The 18,092-nt window shown below is 34.4% G+C and overlaps 1 protein-coding gene across 1 annotated transcript; it reads right to left on the bottom strand.

Annotated features, from left to right (window-relative positions):
* Positions 1-15,107: 15,107 nt before the first annotated feature.
* LOC113287967 (5'-adenylylsulfate reductase 1, chloroplastic-like) lies at positions 15,108-17,508 on the bottom strand. The gene is made up of 4 exons (XM_026536875.1): positions 17,353-17,508; positions 17,100-17,270; positions 16,844-16,973; positions 15,108-16,406 (listed from the first exon to the last, which is right to left on the bottom strand). The coding sequence occupies exons 1-4, from the start codon at positions 17,423-17,425 to the stop codon at positions 15,380-15,382; spliced, it is 1,401 nt and encodes a 466-aa protein (XP_026392660.1). The 5' UTR covers positions 17,426-17,508; the 3' UTR covers positions 15,108-15,379.
* Between the last annotated feature and the right edge of the window lie 584 nt (positions 17,509-18,092).

Raw genomic sequence — 18,092 nt, 5'->3', positions numbered from 1 at the left:
TTGGTCATAATGTATCTCCGTGGAAATTTCATTAGGATCCCACTAACTTTCGTACCTTTGCCAATTTTTTTGACAAAAAGGGGGAGAACTAATGTGTAGTTCACACCACAAATACATATGGTTTACGGATCATTATGTAAGGGGGAGTGGTTTTCATGTTGAGATATGTATTGACTAAGGGGGAGTGATGCATATCACCATAGTGTTATTGTCAAAGTTGTGATACAATTGAACTTTGATGTTGTGTAATAATACTATGACACTGTATAACAATGATTGAGAGCATTTTGTTTTCTCATTGTTATAGCTACGGATCTTCAACAACTGTGATGCTGAACTTACAACGTTTAGGATCATGGAGTACTTGTAAGCGACGAATATTTCGAGTCGCGTTGAAGATGCCAAGGAGATCAAGCATGTGGATAAGAAGCTACATTTTTTTATCTTTTTTGTAAACCATATGTATTGATAGTGTTGTCATTAAAATTGGCAAAGGGGGAGATTGTTAGAGCATTGCTCTGTCAAACTCACATGCGTTAATATCTCAAACATGTTTGTCAATGTTAGTGATCAAAACTATAAGTCTTGATTTCTAGCCTATTTGTAGATGTCTCGGACTAGGACATAGATAGTGTAGTTGAGCTTAAATCTCTTGACGTTCATCTCTTGAAGACGGAGAACTAATAAGGGGAGCTTGTGGATCTTCTTCGACAAAAGGTATGTGGAGACTTGAACTTATCTATCACTTGGAAAGTCTATTTCTACTATATCCTATATTGAGACATAAGTCGTGTTGCGTTATAGATTTCTCTATACATATTTGAGATTTCAAGATGAGTATATCTCGCTTACATATTTCTCGAAATATGTGTTGGTAAGCTTTCGCTTCGACCAAGTTCATCTTATATCATGAGAAAATTGCGGATTAACATCTTACATGGTTTGTGTGATACAATCATTTGGTGTAAGACTTGGAAGTTCATTTTACATATTCCTCTAAATATGTGTTGGTAAGATTTCACTTCGACCAAGTTCATCTTATATCATGAGAAAATTGCGGAGTAACATCTTACATGGTTTGTGTGATACAATAATGATTATTTCAATATCTTGAAAATTGCTTTGATGCTAATAGTGTGTGAAAACGGCTACTGACATTATAGAAGAATGTTTCGATGATTGAAATAAAGAGTTGATGATGTAACCATCTTTGGATATAAGCATATATAGTGTGTTCGCACATTAGTGTATAAGTCCATAAACCGGAAGCCAAGAGTATGCATATGTGTGTATTAGAAATTGGTGAAGGAGACAGGTTAAGTATGCGTACCCGTACGCATACTGGCGGAAGTTCTCGAACCGATAATTTCTGCTGAGTTTGGTTTTGGAAAAACTCTTAACTAGTCACCTTAAATATGCGTGCCCGTACGCATACTGGCGGAAGTTTTTGAACCAAAAATTTCTGATGAGTTTGGCAACTTTACAAACTCAAAACCGGTTGCTTAAGTACGCATACCCGTACGCATACTTAAGCTGGTTACTTTGTCAAATCGGTCAAGTCCCTGAACTTAAACATTTAAATCATAAGGAATGCAATCTTTGCAAACCGTGGCTATAATTTTCATGATTGATTCAAGTGAATCAAACTGATTTGATTTCAATTGTGTTTTCTGAACAATTGAACAACTCTTAACTAGTTTCATTTGAGTCATTTGAACTAGTTATGGTTAAGAAGAATAAGGTTGATATGAGAGTAATCATATGGATAACCTCGGTTAACTATTTGTGAACCAACATGGAGTACATGTTTAGGTACGGTTACATAAACCTAAATGAGGGTACATTTCATTTGTGTGTAACAAGCTAAGTTCGATCTAACGGTTGAAAGATATTAGCTTGGTTAAATCAGGTTTTTCATCTAACGGTGAATATTGAATGCTTTGTTACCAAGGTAACTTGGATTGCAAACCCTGATTTGAAAACTATATAAAGGAGAACTCTAGCAACTGGGAAACCTAATCCCCACACCTCCTGTGTGTTACTAGTTGGATAACTAGAGTCGATTCTCCTTTAACCTTAAGTTTCTTCTCGAGACCCCGTAGGTTAACGACTTGAAGAGTTCATTGGGATTTTGAAGCCAGACCCAACTATTATCTGTGTAGTTGCGTGATCTGATCTTGTTGTTTCTATCTTGTTGAGTACAATTGAAATAATTGGCTCGAGATTTTATATCTCCGATAGGCAAGATAGAAAAGTAATCACAAACAAACTTCGTCTCATCGTTTGTGATTCCGCAATGACTTGTTTCGCTAGTCGATTAAGTTTATTGTGAGGTGATTGATAATACTAGGCTGTTCCTCGGGAATATAAGTCCGGTTTATCAATTGGTTCATGTTCACCTTGATTTATCAAAATATGGAACAAAAACTCTTGGGTATTTCTATGGGAGACAGATTTATTCAATCCTATAGACTTTTTTGTGTGAGACAGATTTGTCTATCAAGTCTTCGACTTTGGGTTGTAGCAACTCTTAGTTGTGGGTGAGATCATCTAATGGAATCAAGTGCGTAGTATCCTGCTGGGATCAGAGACGTAAGAAACGCAATTGTATCCCGAATCAGTGTGAGATTGATTAGGGTTCAACTACAGTCCAGTCCGAAGTTAATTGGTAGTAGGCTAGTGTTTGTAGCGGCTTAATACAGTGTGGTGTTCAATCTGGACTAGGTCCCGAGGTTTTTCTGCATTTGCGGTTTCCTCGTTAACAAAATTCTGGTGTCTGTGTTTTTTTTTTCCGCATTATATTTTTTTATATAATTGAAATATCACAGGTTGTGCGCTAAGAACAATCAATTAGAATATCCAACCTTTGGTTGTTGATTTACATTGATTGACACTTGAACATTGGTCTTTGGTACCGTTCAAGTAACTCATCTTATATTCAATCAGGCTCACAGATTTCTATTTGCTGATTGCGGATTGAATCAAGAGTTAGAGATATTATACTCTTTGATATACTTTAATCTAGATTGAGTCTGACTGTCTAGTTGACTCTCTAGAAAATGTATTGGAGTAGGTCCTCTCAGATTTCCAAACGAATTGTTGGGTGTTGTTGTTAGACCCCTCGCATTTTCACGCTTGATTCCAAGTTTCAACAGCACCTGCATATATTCAATCAATAAATGTCGTTGTTGACATTTGAATAATAAATTCTGTTACTCCCCCTAATGGAAATCTAGGTAAATATTCAATTTGAACATCTTTGTTATTCCTCTTTTGTAGTAAGAATTACTACACAACAATATGATATGCTTCTCCACCTTAGTCAATGCATTACTCTTTCGTTAGATATAACGTTTAAGCACAATTTTCCTTTACTAGTGATCAAAAATCGCTTGTTTACTCCACATATTTCTTCCCCTGTTAGTCAAAAAATGACAAAGGTTCGAACAAATAAAGAACAAACCGAAAGGATCTTACAAATCTATAAGACTTGTACAATGTATAAGAGTAAAGCACGAAAATTTGTCTATCAAGTCTTCGACTTTGGGTTGTAGCAACTCTTAGTTGTGGGTGAGATCATCTAATGGAATCAAGTGCGTAGTATCCTGCTGGGATCAGAGACGTAAGCAACGCAATTGTATCCTGAATTAGTGTGAGATTGATTAGGGTTCAACTACAGTCCAGTCCGAAGTTAATTGGTAGTAGGCTAGTGTTTGTAGCGGCTTAATACAGTGTGGTGTTCAATCTGGACTAGGTCCCGAGGTTTTTCTGCATTTGCGGTTTCCTCATTAACAAAATTCTTGTGTCTGTGTTATTTTTTTTCCGCATTATATTTTGTTATATAATTGAAATATCACAGGTTGTGCGCTAAGAACAATCAATTAGAATATCCAACCTTTGGTTGTTGATTTACATTGATTGACACTTGAACATTGGTCTTTGGTACCGTTCAAGTAACTCATCTTATATTCAATCAGGCTCACAGATTTCTATTTGCTGATTGCGGATTGAATCAAGAGTTAGAGATATTATACTCTTTGATATACTTTAATATAGATTGAGTCTGACTGTCTAGTTGACTCTCTAGAAAGTGTATTGGAGTAGGTCCTCTCAGATTTCCAAACGAATTGTTGGGTGTTGTTGTTAGACCCCCCGCATTTTCACGCTTGATTCCAAGTTTCAACAGCACCTGCATATATTCAATCAATAAATGTCGTTGTTGACATTTGAATAATAAAAGCTGTTACTCCCCCTAATGGAAATCTAGGTAAATATTCAATTTGAACATCTTTGTTATTCCTCTTTTGTAGTAATAATTACTACACAACAATATGATATGCTTCTCCCCCTTAGTCAATGCATTACTCTTTCGTTAGATATAACGTTTAAGCACAATTGTCCTTTACTAGTGATCAAAAATCACTTGTTTACTCCACATATTTCTTCCCCTGTTAGTCAAAAAATGACAAAGGTTCGAACAAATAAAGAACAAACCGAAAGGATCTTACAAATCTATAAGACTTGTACAATGTATAAGAGTAAAGCACGAAGGTTTCACATACCGTTTTAGATAACCTATATTAAAACCGAAACTACAAAAGTAATTTAGTTTCAATACGTTATCAAGAAAACAATTGCCCGAAGAAATTTTTCCTATAGTCCAACAAATTGACTAAGAAACTTAATTCTATTATTGAATCGGTTGAACAAAAATTTTGGTTTACTGTTCGAACACATACACAATCGGTTCATTCGACAAGACCAAAATAATGACCAGAATTAACTTTATTTTTCTCATCAGGCTCTATTTATTCAGACACTAACTTAGAACTTTACCTTTAGACAAGACATACACTAGGTTAGTTAACTAGCTTTTCTTGTCAAGGCATTCAATTAAACTTGAATAACCGAATCCTCCAATTGATAAGTCTAACTAAGATCAGAATTAACTTAGTTTCTCTTATCCGAAATCAATTGGACTAAACAAATGACCTCGTAATTTTGTTAAGCCAAAAAAAATAGATACAAATCAAAATAAATTGAATTGAATTGCAAAATTATTTTCCTTAAACCGGAAGCAATTGAAACAAATATATACATTACAACACCGCAATTGCACCGAATTTCGTTAAGCAAAAACACTTGATACCCAACAATAAAGAAGATACCAAAACCATATGTCAAATAAATTAACACATTTTTTCTTAACCGGAAAAAATTGAATCATATAAACAATCCACACAGAATAATGGAACATATCAATTGTACCGATATTTTGTTAAGAAAAAGCAAAATTTATGTAATATAAACAGTCTTTTATTAAACAGAAAAAACGAATAACTAATAAATAAAATCTTTGCCTCAATTTCCGCAGCCACTTCTCCCCAGAAAGATATATCATTAAGCGCAAGTTCTGTGTGTTGTCATCATGTCGCAAGAAACAAAAGAACAACAACAAAAGCAACCTTTACCAGAGAAAGGTTGAATCGGTTTTAACTAATGCGTGCCAATAGAAAAAGTTGAAACCCGAAACACATATGTTATGCTAAACACAACTTATGTAAACATAAATTGATTCAACATATTATGACTTTTCACATATGAGTTTCAATCGGAACACCTTATGATCCTTTAGTAAAGACTACCAACATGGGCTAGAACTTAATCCTGATAAATCAAAAAGCCACACAAATCATAAGGTCTACACCATATGAGATCGAATATTAAGGTTAATGAAAACTGAAATCAGACATCTCGTAAACTGAAATGACATAGCAAAAATATAAGCATTCATACACAGGCTATGCAATCGGAACTATCACATGAAACAAAAATTATAAAATAATAATTTTATTCATAATAATAATAATGATAGTTTTATTCAAAATATACCTCATAGAAAAATATCGAAATAAATTAGTACATTGATGTTTATTTTCTTTCAATCGTGTGTCGTGAGGACGTCGCTTTCGAATTCTGGATTCAAATTCTTCCGAGCACTTTCCTTTCCAATAGAAAGTTTGTTCATCTCGAACAATTGTGATTAAAGATCAGCAAGTACTTATTTTGAATCCTTGATTATTAGTTCATGATGCCTAATACAACTTCTAACAGTGAGAATCTGTTTTCTTAGAGAATGTTGAAGATTACCAGGTTGTAAAACATCTTGAGTTTCGGTCACGACTGATGCACAAAGCTCCAAATCATCTTCTTTCACTGAAATCTCCATTATAGTCAAGCTAGTCTTCTTTCGGACAAGAAGGATATATAACAAATGATAGGAGAAAATCAAGGAGCGATATATTTTGGTTTATGGAAACCGAATATATTTATCCCAAAAGCAGTGAAAGATATCAATCATGATTTTATTGTTACCTACTAAAAGAACAGACTTACAAATTCTGCCCAAGTTTATGCCTCCTCGCATATAAGATTTTGGGCAACAAGTGAGGATGCATTTTTTCAACACAGTCAGTGTATGTTGGGGTGAGGGTTAATCTCAAACAAGTAACAAAAACATCCTTAGAATGATTTATGAACACAATAGGTTGTGCACTTTTATGATCTTTCCTTCTCTTGTAATTACAAGAGTCTGCAACTTCTTTTCCAGATCTAATAAACTCACCAGCCTTCAAAATATTTATGCCCTTACGAAGTTCCTTGATGAATTTATTATTTTGTTGGAGATTCCAACATAAGTTTGCAGAGTGGCTATCTCTTCCACACAAAGAACTCAACATATTATCGAAAGATTTTGAAAACGAGTTACCTTTTCTTTTGTTAACTTCTGACACGTTGGTTGATTATGAATGTCAACCGGTTTCTTTTTCTTAGACTTTTTCTCTTGAGTTTTATCTGACAAGGATTTTCTAAGTTTATCAAGTTCCCTGTTGAACTTTAGATTTTCCTTAGTTTCCAACTCAAGTTTTCCTAAACAGTTCTTTATGAGTTAATTAGACTCACTAGACAGATCTGTTAATTTTGGCAAAAAATGCGTTGGAACTTGATATTCATTCATAGGGTTTCTCTTCAGGAATATCATCCAGGGTAGTGAAATAAGCTTTGTTGCACTTCTGAGCCTTTTTGATGGAAAATTTTCTAGCCATATGTCCAAAACCACAGTCCTTGAAACATTGGATTTTTCCATCATCCTTTTCATGACAAAAATATGATGCATTAGGAGTCTGTTTATTTTTCAATAAAACATCATTAACCCGTTGTGTTAGGAGTACAATATAATATTGAAATATGCACGACTTGTATTCTATTATTTTATATATTTGAATTTTTTTATATCTATAACACGTAAGAGGATAAGATGAAATTCTTTTTTTTTGTTGAGTCAAGCTCTTTTTCAACAAGTGTTTTATCCTCTTGAAAACATTCCTCAGCTCGATTTATACTTACTTCTTTCGAAAATTGATTAATATTATTTGAGGCATTGAATCCAACATTTATGTTCTTCAATAAAATTTCCTTATCAAAGATATTTAACTTTCCTACAAGAGAGCTTCGAGAAAGTATAGAAAGATCATTGGCTTCATTATGGCATGTTTCTTAGGCTCGTATCCGGATGGTAACGATCTGAGAATCTTGCATAGTATTTCCTTTCCAGGTATAGTCTTTCCAAGTGAGAAAGAAGCATTGAGAATCTCAGAAAGCTTAGCATTAAACTCCTCGAAGGTTTCATTATCATCCATTCTAAGGAATTTTCATTCAGAAGAAAGAGATTGAAGTTGAGCTTCTATTTATGAATCATTTCCTTCGAATACAGTCTCAAGAGTATCCCATGCTTACTTGGAAGTTTCACATGATGAGACATGATGTAAAATATCTTGACCCACTGCATGTGTTATAACATTCAAACCATCAGAATTGTGTTTGGCAATAGCTCTTTCTTCATAAGTGTAGAACGCTAAGCATTTAAATTCAGTTTCTGAATATTTCACTTGCGGTCGTTCATATCCTTCTTCGATTAATAGCCAAGTATTAAAATCTCGGGATTGAAGAAAATATCTCATAGCAGATTTCCATAATGGGTAATTTCTCTCATCAAATCTTGGTGGTACGTTAACTGAATCGGCCATTAAATTCAAATCTTTGTTTTCCGCATTATGATTGTTAGATCTTTTCGTGTTTTCCAGCTCTGATATCAATTAAAAATACGAGGGTACCCAAATATACCTCAATCTAAAACTTTTCCACTTATAAGTCCTTTCTCCGAAAGTGATTGTCTATGGACTGAGTCGAGACAATAAAACTAATCGGTTCACACTTCATGTGATCGTCTATGGATACGAGATCGATACAATACCACAACAAGATAAATTGTGTGATTGACTATGGATACAAGATCGAGACAATAAAACAATGAAGTATGTTTACTTGATAAAAGGTTCGGACTTAACCAAACACAATAGGATTGCTATCAAGTAAATAGGAATTAACATTTGTGTATTTTACTTCTAATTATAATAAAAACAATTATAATTGCTGAAATAGAAAAGTAAAAGACACAACAATATTTTGTTAACGAGGAAACCGCAAATGCAGAAAAACCTCGAGACCTCATCCAGAATTGAATACTCTCAGGATTAAGCCGCTATACAAAATCTAAACCAACTTCATATAGTTGACACCAAGCAACTAAACTTATAATTCACCTAGTTCCGTCTGTATTCCTTCGCCTCCAACTTGGAATAAGTCACGCACTTGGAACAATTCCTTTGGTTCGTATTCCAAACAGTAAAGGAACAACAAATATGTTCGGTAAAAACTCTTTTCAAACAACGTGATATGAGTTTGAAAAAAGGCTCTTCCGTTTATCCCAATAAACTCCTTTGTCAGGTCCTTAGATCTATCTTTTCAATAACTACCAAAATAATTGTTAATATTATGCAATCAATACTTTGAATCACAAAGAAACGTATTGATGCCGATCTACTCAACTAATCAATCCAATCTATCACAAAGATAAACCGATTATAGTTGGATCCCTTTCCAGTCGAAACAAGTTTTGTGCACACCAAAGTTTATGAACCCAAATATCTTTTTTTTCTTCAAATCTTCTTTGATCTTCAATAAAAACTTGCACACAATCAACTTGAATCTCTTGTGATTAATCACACACAGAATGGAGTCTGTTAACAATGGATTATCACAATACATCTTTAGATCTACAAAAAGTTCTAAAGATCCCCGTCGACAATCTTATATCAGAAGAGAAGATTCTCAAGCATAAACAAACTAGGTGCAATCAAAGTTCAACAACCGTTAGTCAATCAAATCAATCGAAAACTAATAATAAACTGCAATTATCTAGTTTCCCACCAATGGTACTCGTAGAGATTCCCAATCCCAAAGAAGTCTTTAAAACGAGCGGTCATAAGAGATTTCGCCTAATTAGGGTACTTTCCTCTCCGAATAGACGGCTCCACCAGTAACAACACAACTAGGTAGTTTTGCTGGCTCTGAGGATTAGTTTGCTTGAAATGCAAACTTCAGTATTTATAGACAAGGAAGTTTGGACACCAAGGAATTTCCAAAAACGAATATTCTCAAAGATATGCAATAAGGTAAAAACGGTTTTCATAATTCCTGGAAATGCTTTGTCCAAATATTGACCGAAATCTCAGTAGAAAATCTCCAACTAGTAAATGCACATTACTAATTTTTATTTTCTAAAGATATGCATATTAATTGCTGGAAGTTAAAAGCATATAAAACTAAAAACCTTACTTAAAAGATTCTCAATTTATTTCGATCCGCGGTTCTCCTTTATCTATTAAGAAATATCTTTGAACAATAGAAGATAAGAGTGAATGCACATGTTCAAATTATGTCGACATCTTTACTTTGTAAATCCTTTTTTTATATTTACAATCTTGGAACCGATTTGCCACACTTCCAAACAAGTTTAGAATTGGTTCATCTGATTTCCAAGAACTATGTGATTGATTATCTTATAAAATCACCATTAATAGGTTTCACGGTTCTACCTCAACATAAAGTTTTGGTTCTACCTCCAAGTGGGTACTAGGATCGGTCACACTAGTTACCATAAAATGGCTAACTAAGTACTAGGATCGGTTACCACTTCTTATGGTAAAACTTGTGATCGGTTGACCAAGTTATAGGATCGGTTACACTAACTTACTAAAACTTGTTAAACCTCTTATAAGGATAGATTACACTCTCTCTTGTGGTCGGTCACTCCTCTTACTAGGATCGGTTACCCAATGGCTAGTATTTAGTCACACCAATTTCAAGATATCGATCTTACCATCTCAAGTGATTACTTAAGATCTGTTTCACTAATAAAAGTCATACCAATACAAAAGTCAGGCCTTGTGAATAGTTTTACCAAGATACATAAACAAGTTATGAGCGGTTATACTAAACACACATATTGGTAATTCAAAATATTTGCAATGAATAACAATACCAATAAGCCTAGCGATTTCCCTTTCGATTCAAAAAACAAGTTTATGAATTTACTTCCTTTAAACGAATGTAAAACATTGTTTCCTATGACGAAATCTTCACCCATACCCATACATAATCACAATAGCATTCATACGATTATGTCGATGTCTTATATACGATGTTCAAAATATAGACGTTATACTTCGTATTGTAATTCCTTAATACTATGTCTAACTAGATTCTAATATTCACAGCTTCCCAGTTATGTTTTCAATACGCACGACTTGAAAGATACGTTAGGGAACGAAACAGTTCAAGTCAAATATTACTAACCTCAAGTGGAAGGATGATGTCGTCGTTGTAGCTCCTTACTTATTCACATTCTTCAAGTCTTCACGTAATACTTGTAATGTCTCATATCCTAATAATTTCAAGCTAACCTATATGAAGTTGACTCTAGTAAATAATCAAGAGACTCTTTAAATGAGTTTTGGTTCACTAAAATATGACAACCAATATTGACATACCAACGCTTGGTGGGTTCAAACGAGCTATGCTCTAACAGTTACTGTTAGAGTACTGCTCGATTCAACCCACCAAGCATTGGTATGTCAAGTTTGGTTGTCAAATTTAGTTCCAAAACTCGATGGTGCTTGATTTGATTAGTAGAGTCAACTTAGTTAGGTTATACTAAGAATATAGGAATGTTAATACTTTCTCTTATTACTCAAGAAGAACTTATGCACATGATTCCCTCAGCTGACGTCCCTATAAGTTGCTTCAGCCCAGAGTGAAGAATTTTCACTAATCTGCCTCTAACAAGTAGCCTACTAATTTTCCTTCATATATGCTTCAATCAAGGTAAGATATTCTGCTTGCTTATAAGGAATATTCAAGTTAAAGAATATATCAAGGAAACCTCAATAATTAGGATAACTTATTATGTTTAAAAGGTTATAGAGATGCCTAATCAATTATACTCCAAAGAACAATCTAAACAAATCAATGAAGAGTTTGGATATCTATCATGTGAAATCACAATGTGTGAGACGAAGAGTACTTTGTGATTTCTATCTATCTTATTCTTAATTTATAGTTCGTGAACTACAATAATTAATAAGAACAAAATCTGAATATCAAGAACTATCATGTAAAAGATAGTATAAACGGGCTTCACTAATCCCTTAGTGAAGACTTTAAAATTCGTAAGCCAACTGTTTCACGAAGAAACCTAGGTATTTATAGGACGACTCTAGCCACAACTAGGACATGGAAGTACCTATGCGGAGAGTCCTATATTTATAAGGATGAGCATGACTAGGTAGCTTACAATTAAAGTTGCGTTCTTGAACTTGTTTCCATGTTTACGAATTACTTTGACATCAAGTAAGCTTAACGTCTCCATATATTGATCATGTGAAAAATTTCCCTTGAGTTAAAAGAAGAATATGCAACCGTACATTTACTGGAATAAACTGTGTGCACCAAGTAGTTAGCCCAAGAACAATGGTTAAATTATCCGCGAACCTTCAAGCATTAGCGGGGTTCAATAACTCTCAAAAAATAAAACAGTTTATAAAATGTCCAAAACAGTTTGTGAACAATTTTTCATCTCGGAGTTTAGGAACATTTTGTATTGATAAGTTCGCGAACTGTCCAAATCATTTCATGACTTTGTGCAAACATATCCAGGAACTTCTTAAAATCAAACAGTTTGCGTACTGACCAAAGCAGTTTCTATACTTGAGGATTCAAAAGTGTCCAAGGACATCTCAAAATAAACCTGGTTCGCAAACTGACCAAATTAGTTTGTGTACGCGAGCTAATTAGAAAATTATTCATCAAGTCTTATTATTTGGAAGTTCCAAGTTCGTATACTGAGCAAATCAATTTGTGAAAATAAAAACTAAATTGATGACTCCTTATGAACTTAGTACATAATTAATTATGCTATAAATTCTTCATTTCTTGAACTTATGATTCGAGTTTCACTATGCACTAGCTTGAACTCGAGATTTCTTCTTTGCAATATTCGTCAGAGCGCTAAAGTCGCACAACATGTTTTAGAAGATAGAATGATAGATAATATGAGTGAATAGGATAAATACCCTTCACATAACTTTGTTTACAAAGTTCCCGAAGATATCTTCGTTGTTCTTGAACAAAGTACCATGCTTTGTCCCAAGTCCGAAACTTACCTTAGTAGAGTATAAATTAAGATACACTTCTGATCAATTATATTTGATAATAAGTTTGATATACCAAAACTTGTAAGTTTGACAACTTGAATCAAGATCAATCACAACATTCAATCAAGATCAATCATCTAAATTGAATCATGATCCAACACATAAATGAAACATAAAAAAATAAATCAGGACCAAACATCCAAAATGAATCAATATCAAACAGAAAAATTAAATCAAGAATAAATATCCAAATTGAAATAAGATTACACTTACAACAAAGATTATACAGGAAAAATAAAATGAAAACAAAATTGAGGAAAAAATGTGTATTAGGGTTCTAGAGCTTTATTGAACATGAAGTTCGTGTAATACATACACCCCTATATGAGATGTTAACATACACAAATATTGACATTTCTATACACCCCACGAAAGCACAAACATATGTCTCCACGAATGTTCAATCTATTTTGCATATTTGAAATGTCAAAAAACATATGCTCGCTGCCATACTTTTGGGAACCAAGTCCATTAACATTCCAGAGTTGGGTATTCAGACGTGTTTTTATGCTCCCTAGTATACTTTAGGAAACTATGTCGTTAGCTTGCGACCATATTGTGCTCACTCCAAAATTTTCGATTATGGATAACTTTCGAATTCACTTGGGAATCACTTTTAAAATCTTTGAGGCCAGAAATCATAACTTGTATCTCTAAGTCCATTGTTCAATCAACACCTTTGTTACCTGGGATAAATGTTTGGTCTTGATTTGAATTCAATTTAGACGCCTTATCTTGACTTTTTTTTATGTGTATTTGATCTTCATATGAATTCAATTAAGATGTTTTTTTTATTTTCTTTTTCTTTTTGGTGTTTCATCTTGATCTGAGTAATTTTTCTTTAAGAAAAAAATAAATTAATTAGCAGTAATTACGAAGATCTGACTACTACAAGTTAAGGTTTGTTAGTTGTTTTTTTTTTTTTGGTAGATCTTTGATGGTTCATGGATTTTGGATGCTACGTTAGTGTCCAATCTGCCAAGAGCCGCAAAGACACCGTTTGGGTGTCCCCTCGCAAAAAGTCCAGCTGGGTCAATTGGATGGATTTAATGGTTTTGCACAGCCCTAGAAAAAGAACGATTTTTTGGGCACTACTCAAAAATGGAGGGGGACTACTAAGTGACAAGAATGTTTACCCTATACTTATAAGGGGTGTCTTAAAGTGTGGAAATGACTAACCTACCCTTAACTTAATTAAAATTAAAACAAATCTAATAAATATACGTATCCCTAATCTAAATCATTAGCAAAACAAAATCAAAATCAAAATTACAACAAATCCATTATTTTTAATTTTTAACAAATCCGTTATTATTAGAGGGTTCATTTTCTTCTCTTCTTTCCGCTTCATCGTCTTGATTCAAATAAATTTTCACAAACACATTACTTGTGATTCGGTTTTGGTTGAAAAAATGAGTAGTAATTATCAAAATGAGTTGAAAATTGAAGTTGCAGACAGAAATTCGGCTAGGAATTATGTGAAACAGTTTGTCGAACTAGCCGAACTCAGCTTTAATGGAGTTTTTTCTTTTAGAAAAAAGTTAGGTTACCTCGTAAAGAAAAATTCCCAACCGAACTTTACGTCGCAAATTTTTTCTCCTAACCGAACTTTTCTTTGAAAACATACATATTGAGTTCGGTTACGTCGATTTTTTTCCCCAGCCGAACTTTTAGTTCGGTTACATCGCAACTTTTTTTCATTTTCTTTCTCAACCGAAATTTTAGTTCGGTTACATCGCAGTGTTTTTCTCCTAACCGAACTTTTCTCTGAAAGGAAAAACTCTATTAAAGATGAGTTCAACTACCTGTGTTTTCGGAAACATTAGCCGAACTACACTTGTAGATGAGTTCGGCTATCTGTTCTTCAGATGTCGTACCGAACTTTATTTCCATGGTCCAAATTTATTTTTTTGAAAGTTTTGGCCAATTCAAACAACATTAACTAAATTTTGAAGTATACCAGAATACCTGAAACCCTCATTTCAAAATCAACAATCTTAAAGAAAAAAGAAAAACAATCTTAAAGAAAAAAGAAAAAAAACGCAAACCCTCTTCTTCCTCTCAAAAATTATTCTTCTAAAAATACCCGACTAACTAATCTAACCTCACTAATCACTAATTAATTTAACTTAATTATTTAATTAATCTTTACACTAACTAATCATTATCCTAACTAATTTAACTAAGAAGGGTAAGTTTGGTATTAACATAAATACTTAGATAAGGGGCGGCCCAAAATTACTCCAATATATCCACCCAAAAAGATGAAGAGTAGTCCCCTCCAGCTTTGAGTAGTGCCCAAAAAATCGTTCTGAAAAAAAACTAGTATGACGCAGATGGTCTTACATAGGCGAGAGACCAGACCCAGGCTCAGCAATCACTCTCGGTTGGAAACATTGTGCAACCGGAAACTGAAAGGGAAGAGCTAAAAAATCGAGCTGATGATGTTAAAAGTTCCATATATATTTCTCACCCATGGAAATAAAGCCGGAAAAAGGGAATTCCACAATGGAAAACAAGAAATCAGTGAACAAAGAGAAACAACAAAGAAGACATATGAACATATTGTGAAACTAAACTCTCTATCTACGAAGGTCAAGTTCCCCGTCCCCTATGTACTACCCACGCATATATCAGATCAATTGTACTAACATGTATGATCTCTACCATTCAACTAACAGGGTTTCATCCCTCACATATCAGCATCATCTGAGAGCATTCACAAAAGCCACCAAGGAATCAACATCGCGTTTTTCAGAAGGGTACTTGATAGGTTGTGAGGAGTGTTTAGGGAAGAACAGTATTGAAGGGAAGCTCCCCAATTGAAGCTCCTTTTGAGCATATTCCTTTTGATCCCCATCCGCCCTGAACTTTCCGACCTTCACTCCACTGTCTCTCAATTTCTCTCCCAACTGCACATATGATTCTTCCATACCCTGGCAGAATTGGCACCATGGTGCATAAAGTACAACAATCCATGGTTCTTTTCGGTTCTCCAACTTTGCCAAATTCTCTATCCCAGTTCTACTCAAAGTTACTATGCTTTCAGTTTCGAACAAGTCATTCTCTTTTGTAACACTATCACTTGCTGATTGTGCAGAAACACCCTCCTCTTGCTTGATGTTTCCTTTGTGTAGTCCACACTCCTTTGCCTTGGCATCTTCCCACCACCACCTTCCTTCCCTTTCATGTTGCCCTGGCAATACCGCCCTTGTGCACGGCTCACACCCAATCGACACATAACCCTGTGAATGCAACGAGTTGACTGGCACATTCATGGCACGTAAAAAGTTCCATATATCGCCACCATTCACATTAGCAACAGGGTTCCACTTAATTAGGCTGCCTGGCCCTCCATCCAGGCCTTCAAACGCTGGGTCAACCTGGACTACTGGAATTTCAGACCGGGTCCCTGGAGATTGATCTTTTCGTTGTCCTGTGATCCAAGCTTTGAGTCCCTTCAGTGCCCTTCTTAAAGGCCTAACCTTTCTCACTCGGCAACATTCTTGATGCCCATCTTCATAGAAGGAGAAAAGCCCTTTGGTTCTAACAAGACCCTGCACTTCTAATGCATCTGGGAACATGTACTCAATTCGAATATCATATTGTTTCTCCACTGCATCAAAGAATTGATAAGTCTCTGGGTTTAGCCTTCCTGTGTCTAAGCTGAACACCCTAAATGGTCGACCAGTTAATCTTGCATACTCAATCAACACAACATCTTCTGCACCACTGCATAAACCAAATGAAAACTGCAGTTAGAAACTGTGAATCAAAGAACAAATAACTAATCAACACCAACAAGTCAACTAATTCAAATTCAACCCAACAACAGCTTGTTTCACAATTGTGGCTTTAATTGTTGAATCAAATAAAGGTTAGGCGGCTGAAGTAATTGGGCTAACCAAGTAACTAGCTGGTTGAAGTATCTAGCAAGGAGATAAACTCATAAGTTGATGAACAAAACTGGACAAACAATTAAGTTTAAATCATGATGATACCTAATTTAAACATATGGTCCATAGAGAATTCTCATACAGATACATAGAATATACCTCTAAACCAGTGGCAAGTTGTGTTATTTTAAACTAGTCAGAGATGGTCAAGGTCAACTCTTTGTGAATCAAAACAAAGTTAAATCTCGATCAGAAATTAATGGAGTAAATTACCTGAAAGCAATAGCAATGTCGTTTCCATATTTCTCGAGAGCTTTATCCATAATTTCCAATGGAGATGCATTTTCAAGCTGTTTAGCTAATTTCTCAAAATCTTCTGTTTCTTCTTTCTGTGATGCTACCTCTGCAATAAAGTCATATAAAAAACACAAAATTTTCAGCTCAAAATTATCATGATAGAAACTACAATCAACTGGAAAAGATTGTTAATTAATTAAAAATGAGAAGAAAATAAATTACTAAAACGTACCAGGATTAATTACAGTTGAAGCAGCTTGAGGAACAACCGAATCATTCCTCTTTGGTTCAGCAAATACTGGTTTTACTAAACTTCTTCTACGAGATGATGATGACGATATATTAACCGTTGATAATGAGTTTAATCCTCTATCCGACGGTTTATACGAACCAATCTGTGAAACTATACACGAAAAGAAAACAAAATTAGATCAAAAACTATACAAATGTAACACAAAACAGAGCTAGATTGTGTGAAAATGAACCTTTGATTAGTTCTTGAGAAGGAACTGAACGAGAAGTACTGAAGGAAGTTGAAGAAGAAACTGCTAGCGCCATTATAACAGGGAATTGAGATTCTCTTCTGTACAAATTTCTCTCTAAATTTTGGTTTTGATTTTTCTTTCTGAGAGCTCTTCACACGGAAATGGGTTAAATAATCGCCTGTGGATTACGGTATTTCAGGTTCATTGAATCTGGACTTGATTTCGTAGGTTGGTTAAGTCTATTAAGAGTCCTACTTGGCAAGGATCTATTGGATCGAGTTGGTTATTTAATTCCGGTCCAGAAATTATAAACTTATGTGTAGCAAAGCACTTTGGCATAACAAAAAGACAAAAAGGGCCAACGATTTTGAAATATTTGGTACTTTTATGTTTCCACCCAAAAGTTTGTGCTTTTCGTAAGCATTTCCATTAACTGAAAACAGTGCAGTTGTGCAAGTTTGAAAAAAACCATATCCCTCAAAGATTATGAGATTCTTTTGATATATAAAGCGTAGAATCATTTTGTCTCAGCATCTGATCTCTAATTTCATTCCACAAAAAGTGATCAACTGAACCACGCAGAGGACACAAAATAGTATTAGCTCCCTAGGCTAATCCTAGTTTGGAGTAAATTTCAAGATACTTTGGTACCACAAGAATATACTGTACTAATCTTCGAAAATGTGTGCCTCCCAATTTGATTGAGTGTAATGAATCCATGGTTTGTTTTCAGGTTTTGG

Source organism: Papaver somniferum, chromosome 6, assembly GCF_003573695.1.
Source record: "Papaver somniferum cultivar HN1 chromosome 6, ASM357369v1, whole genome shotgun sequence".
Lineage (NCBI taxonomy): Eukaryota > Viridiplantae > Streptophyta > Magnoliopsida > Ranunculales > Papaveraceae > Papaver > Papaver somniferum.
The sequence above is the reverse complement of the archived record's forward strand: the minus strand, read 5'-3'. Positions and strand labels throughout refer to the sequence as shown.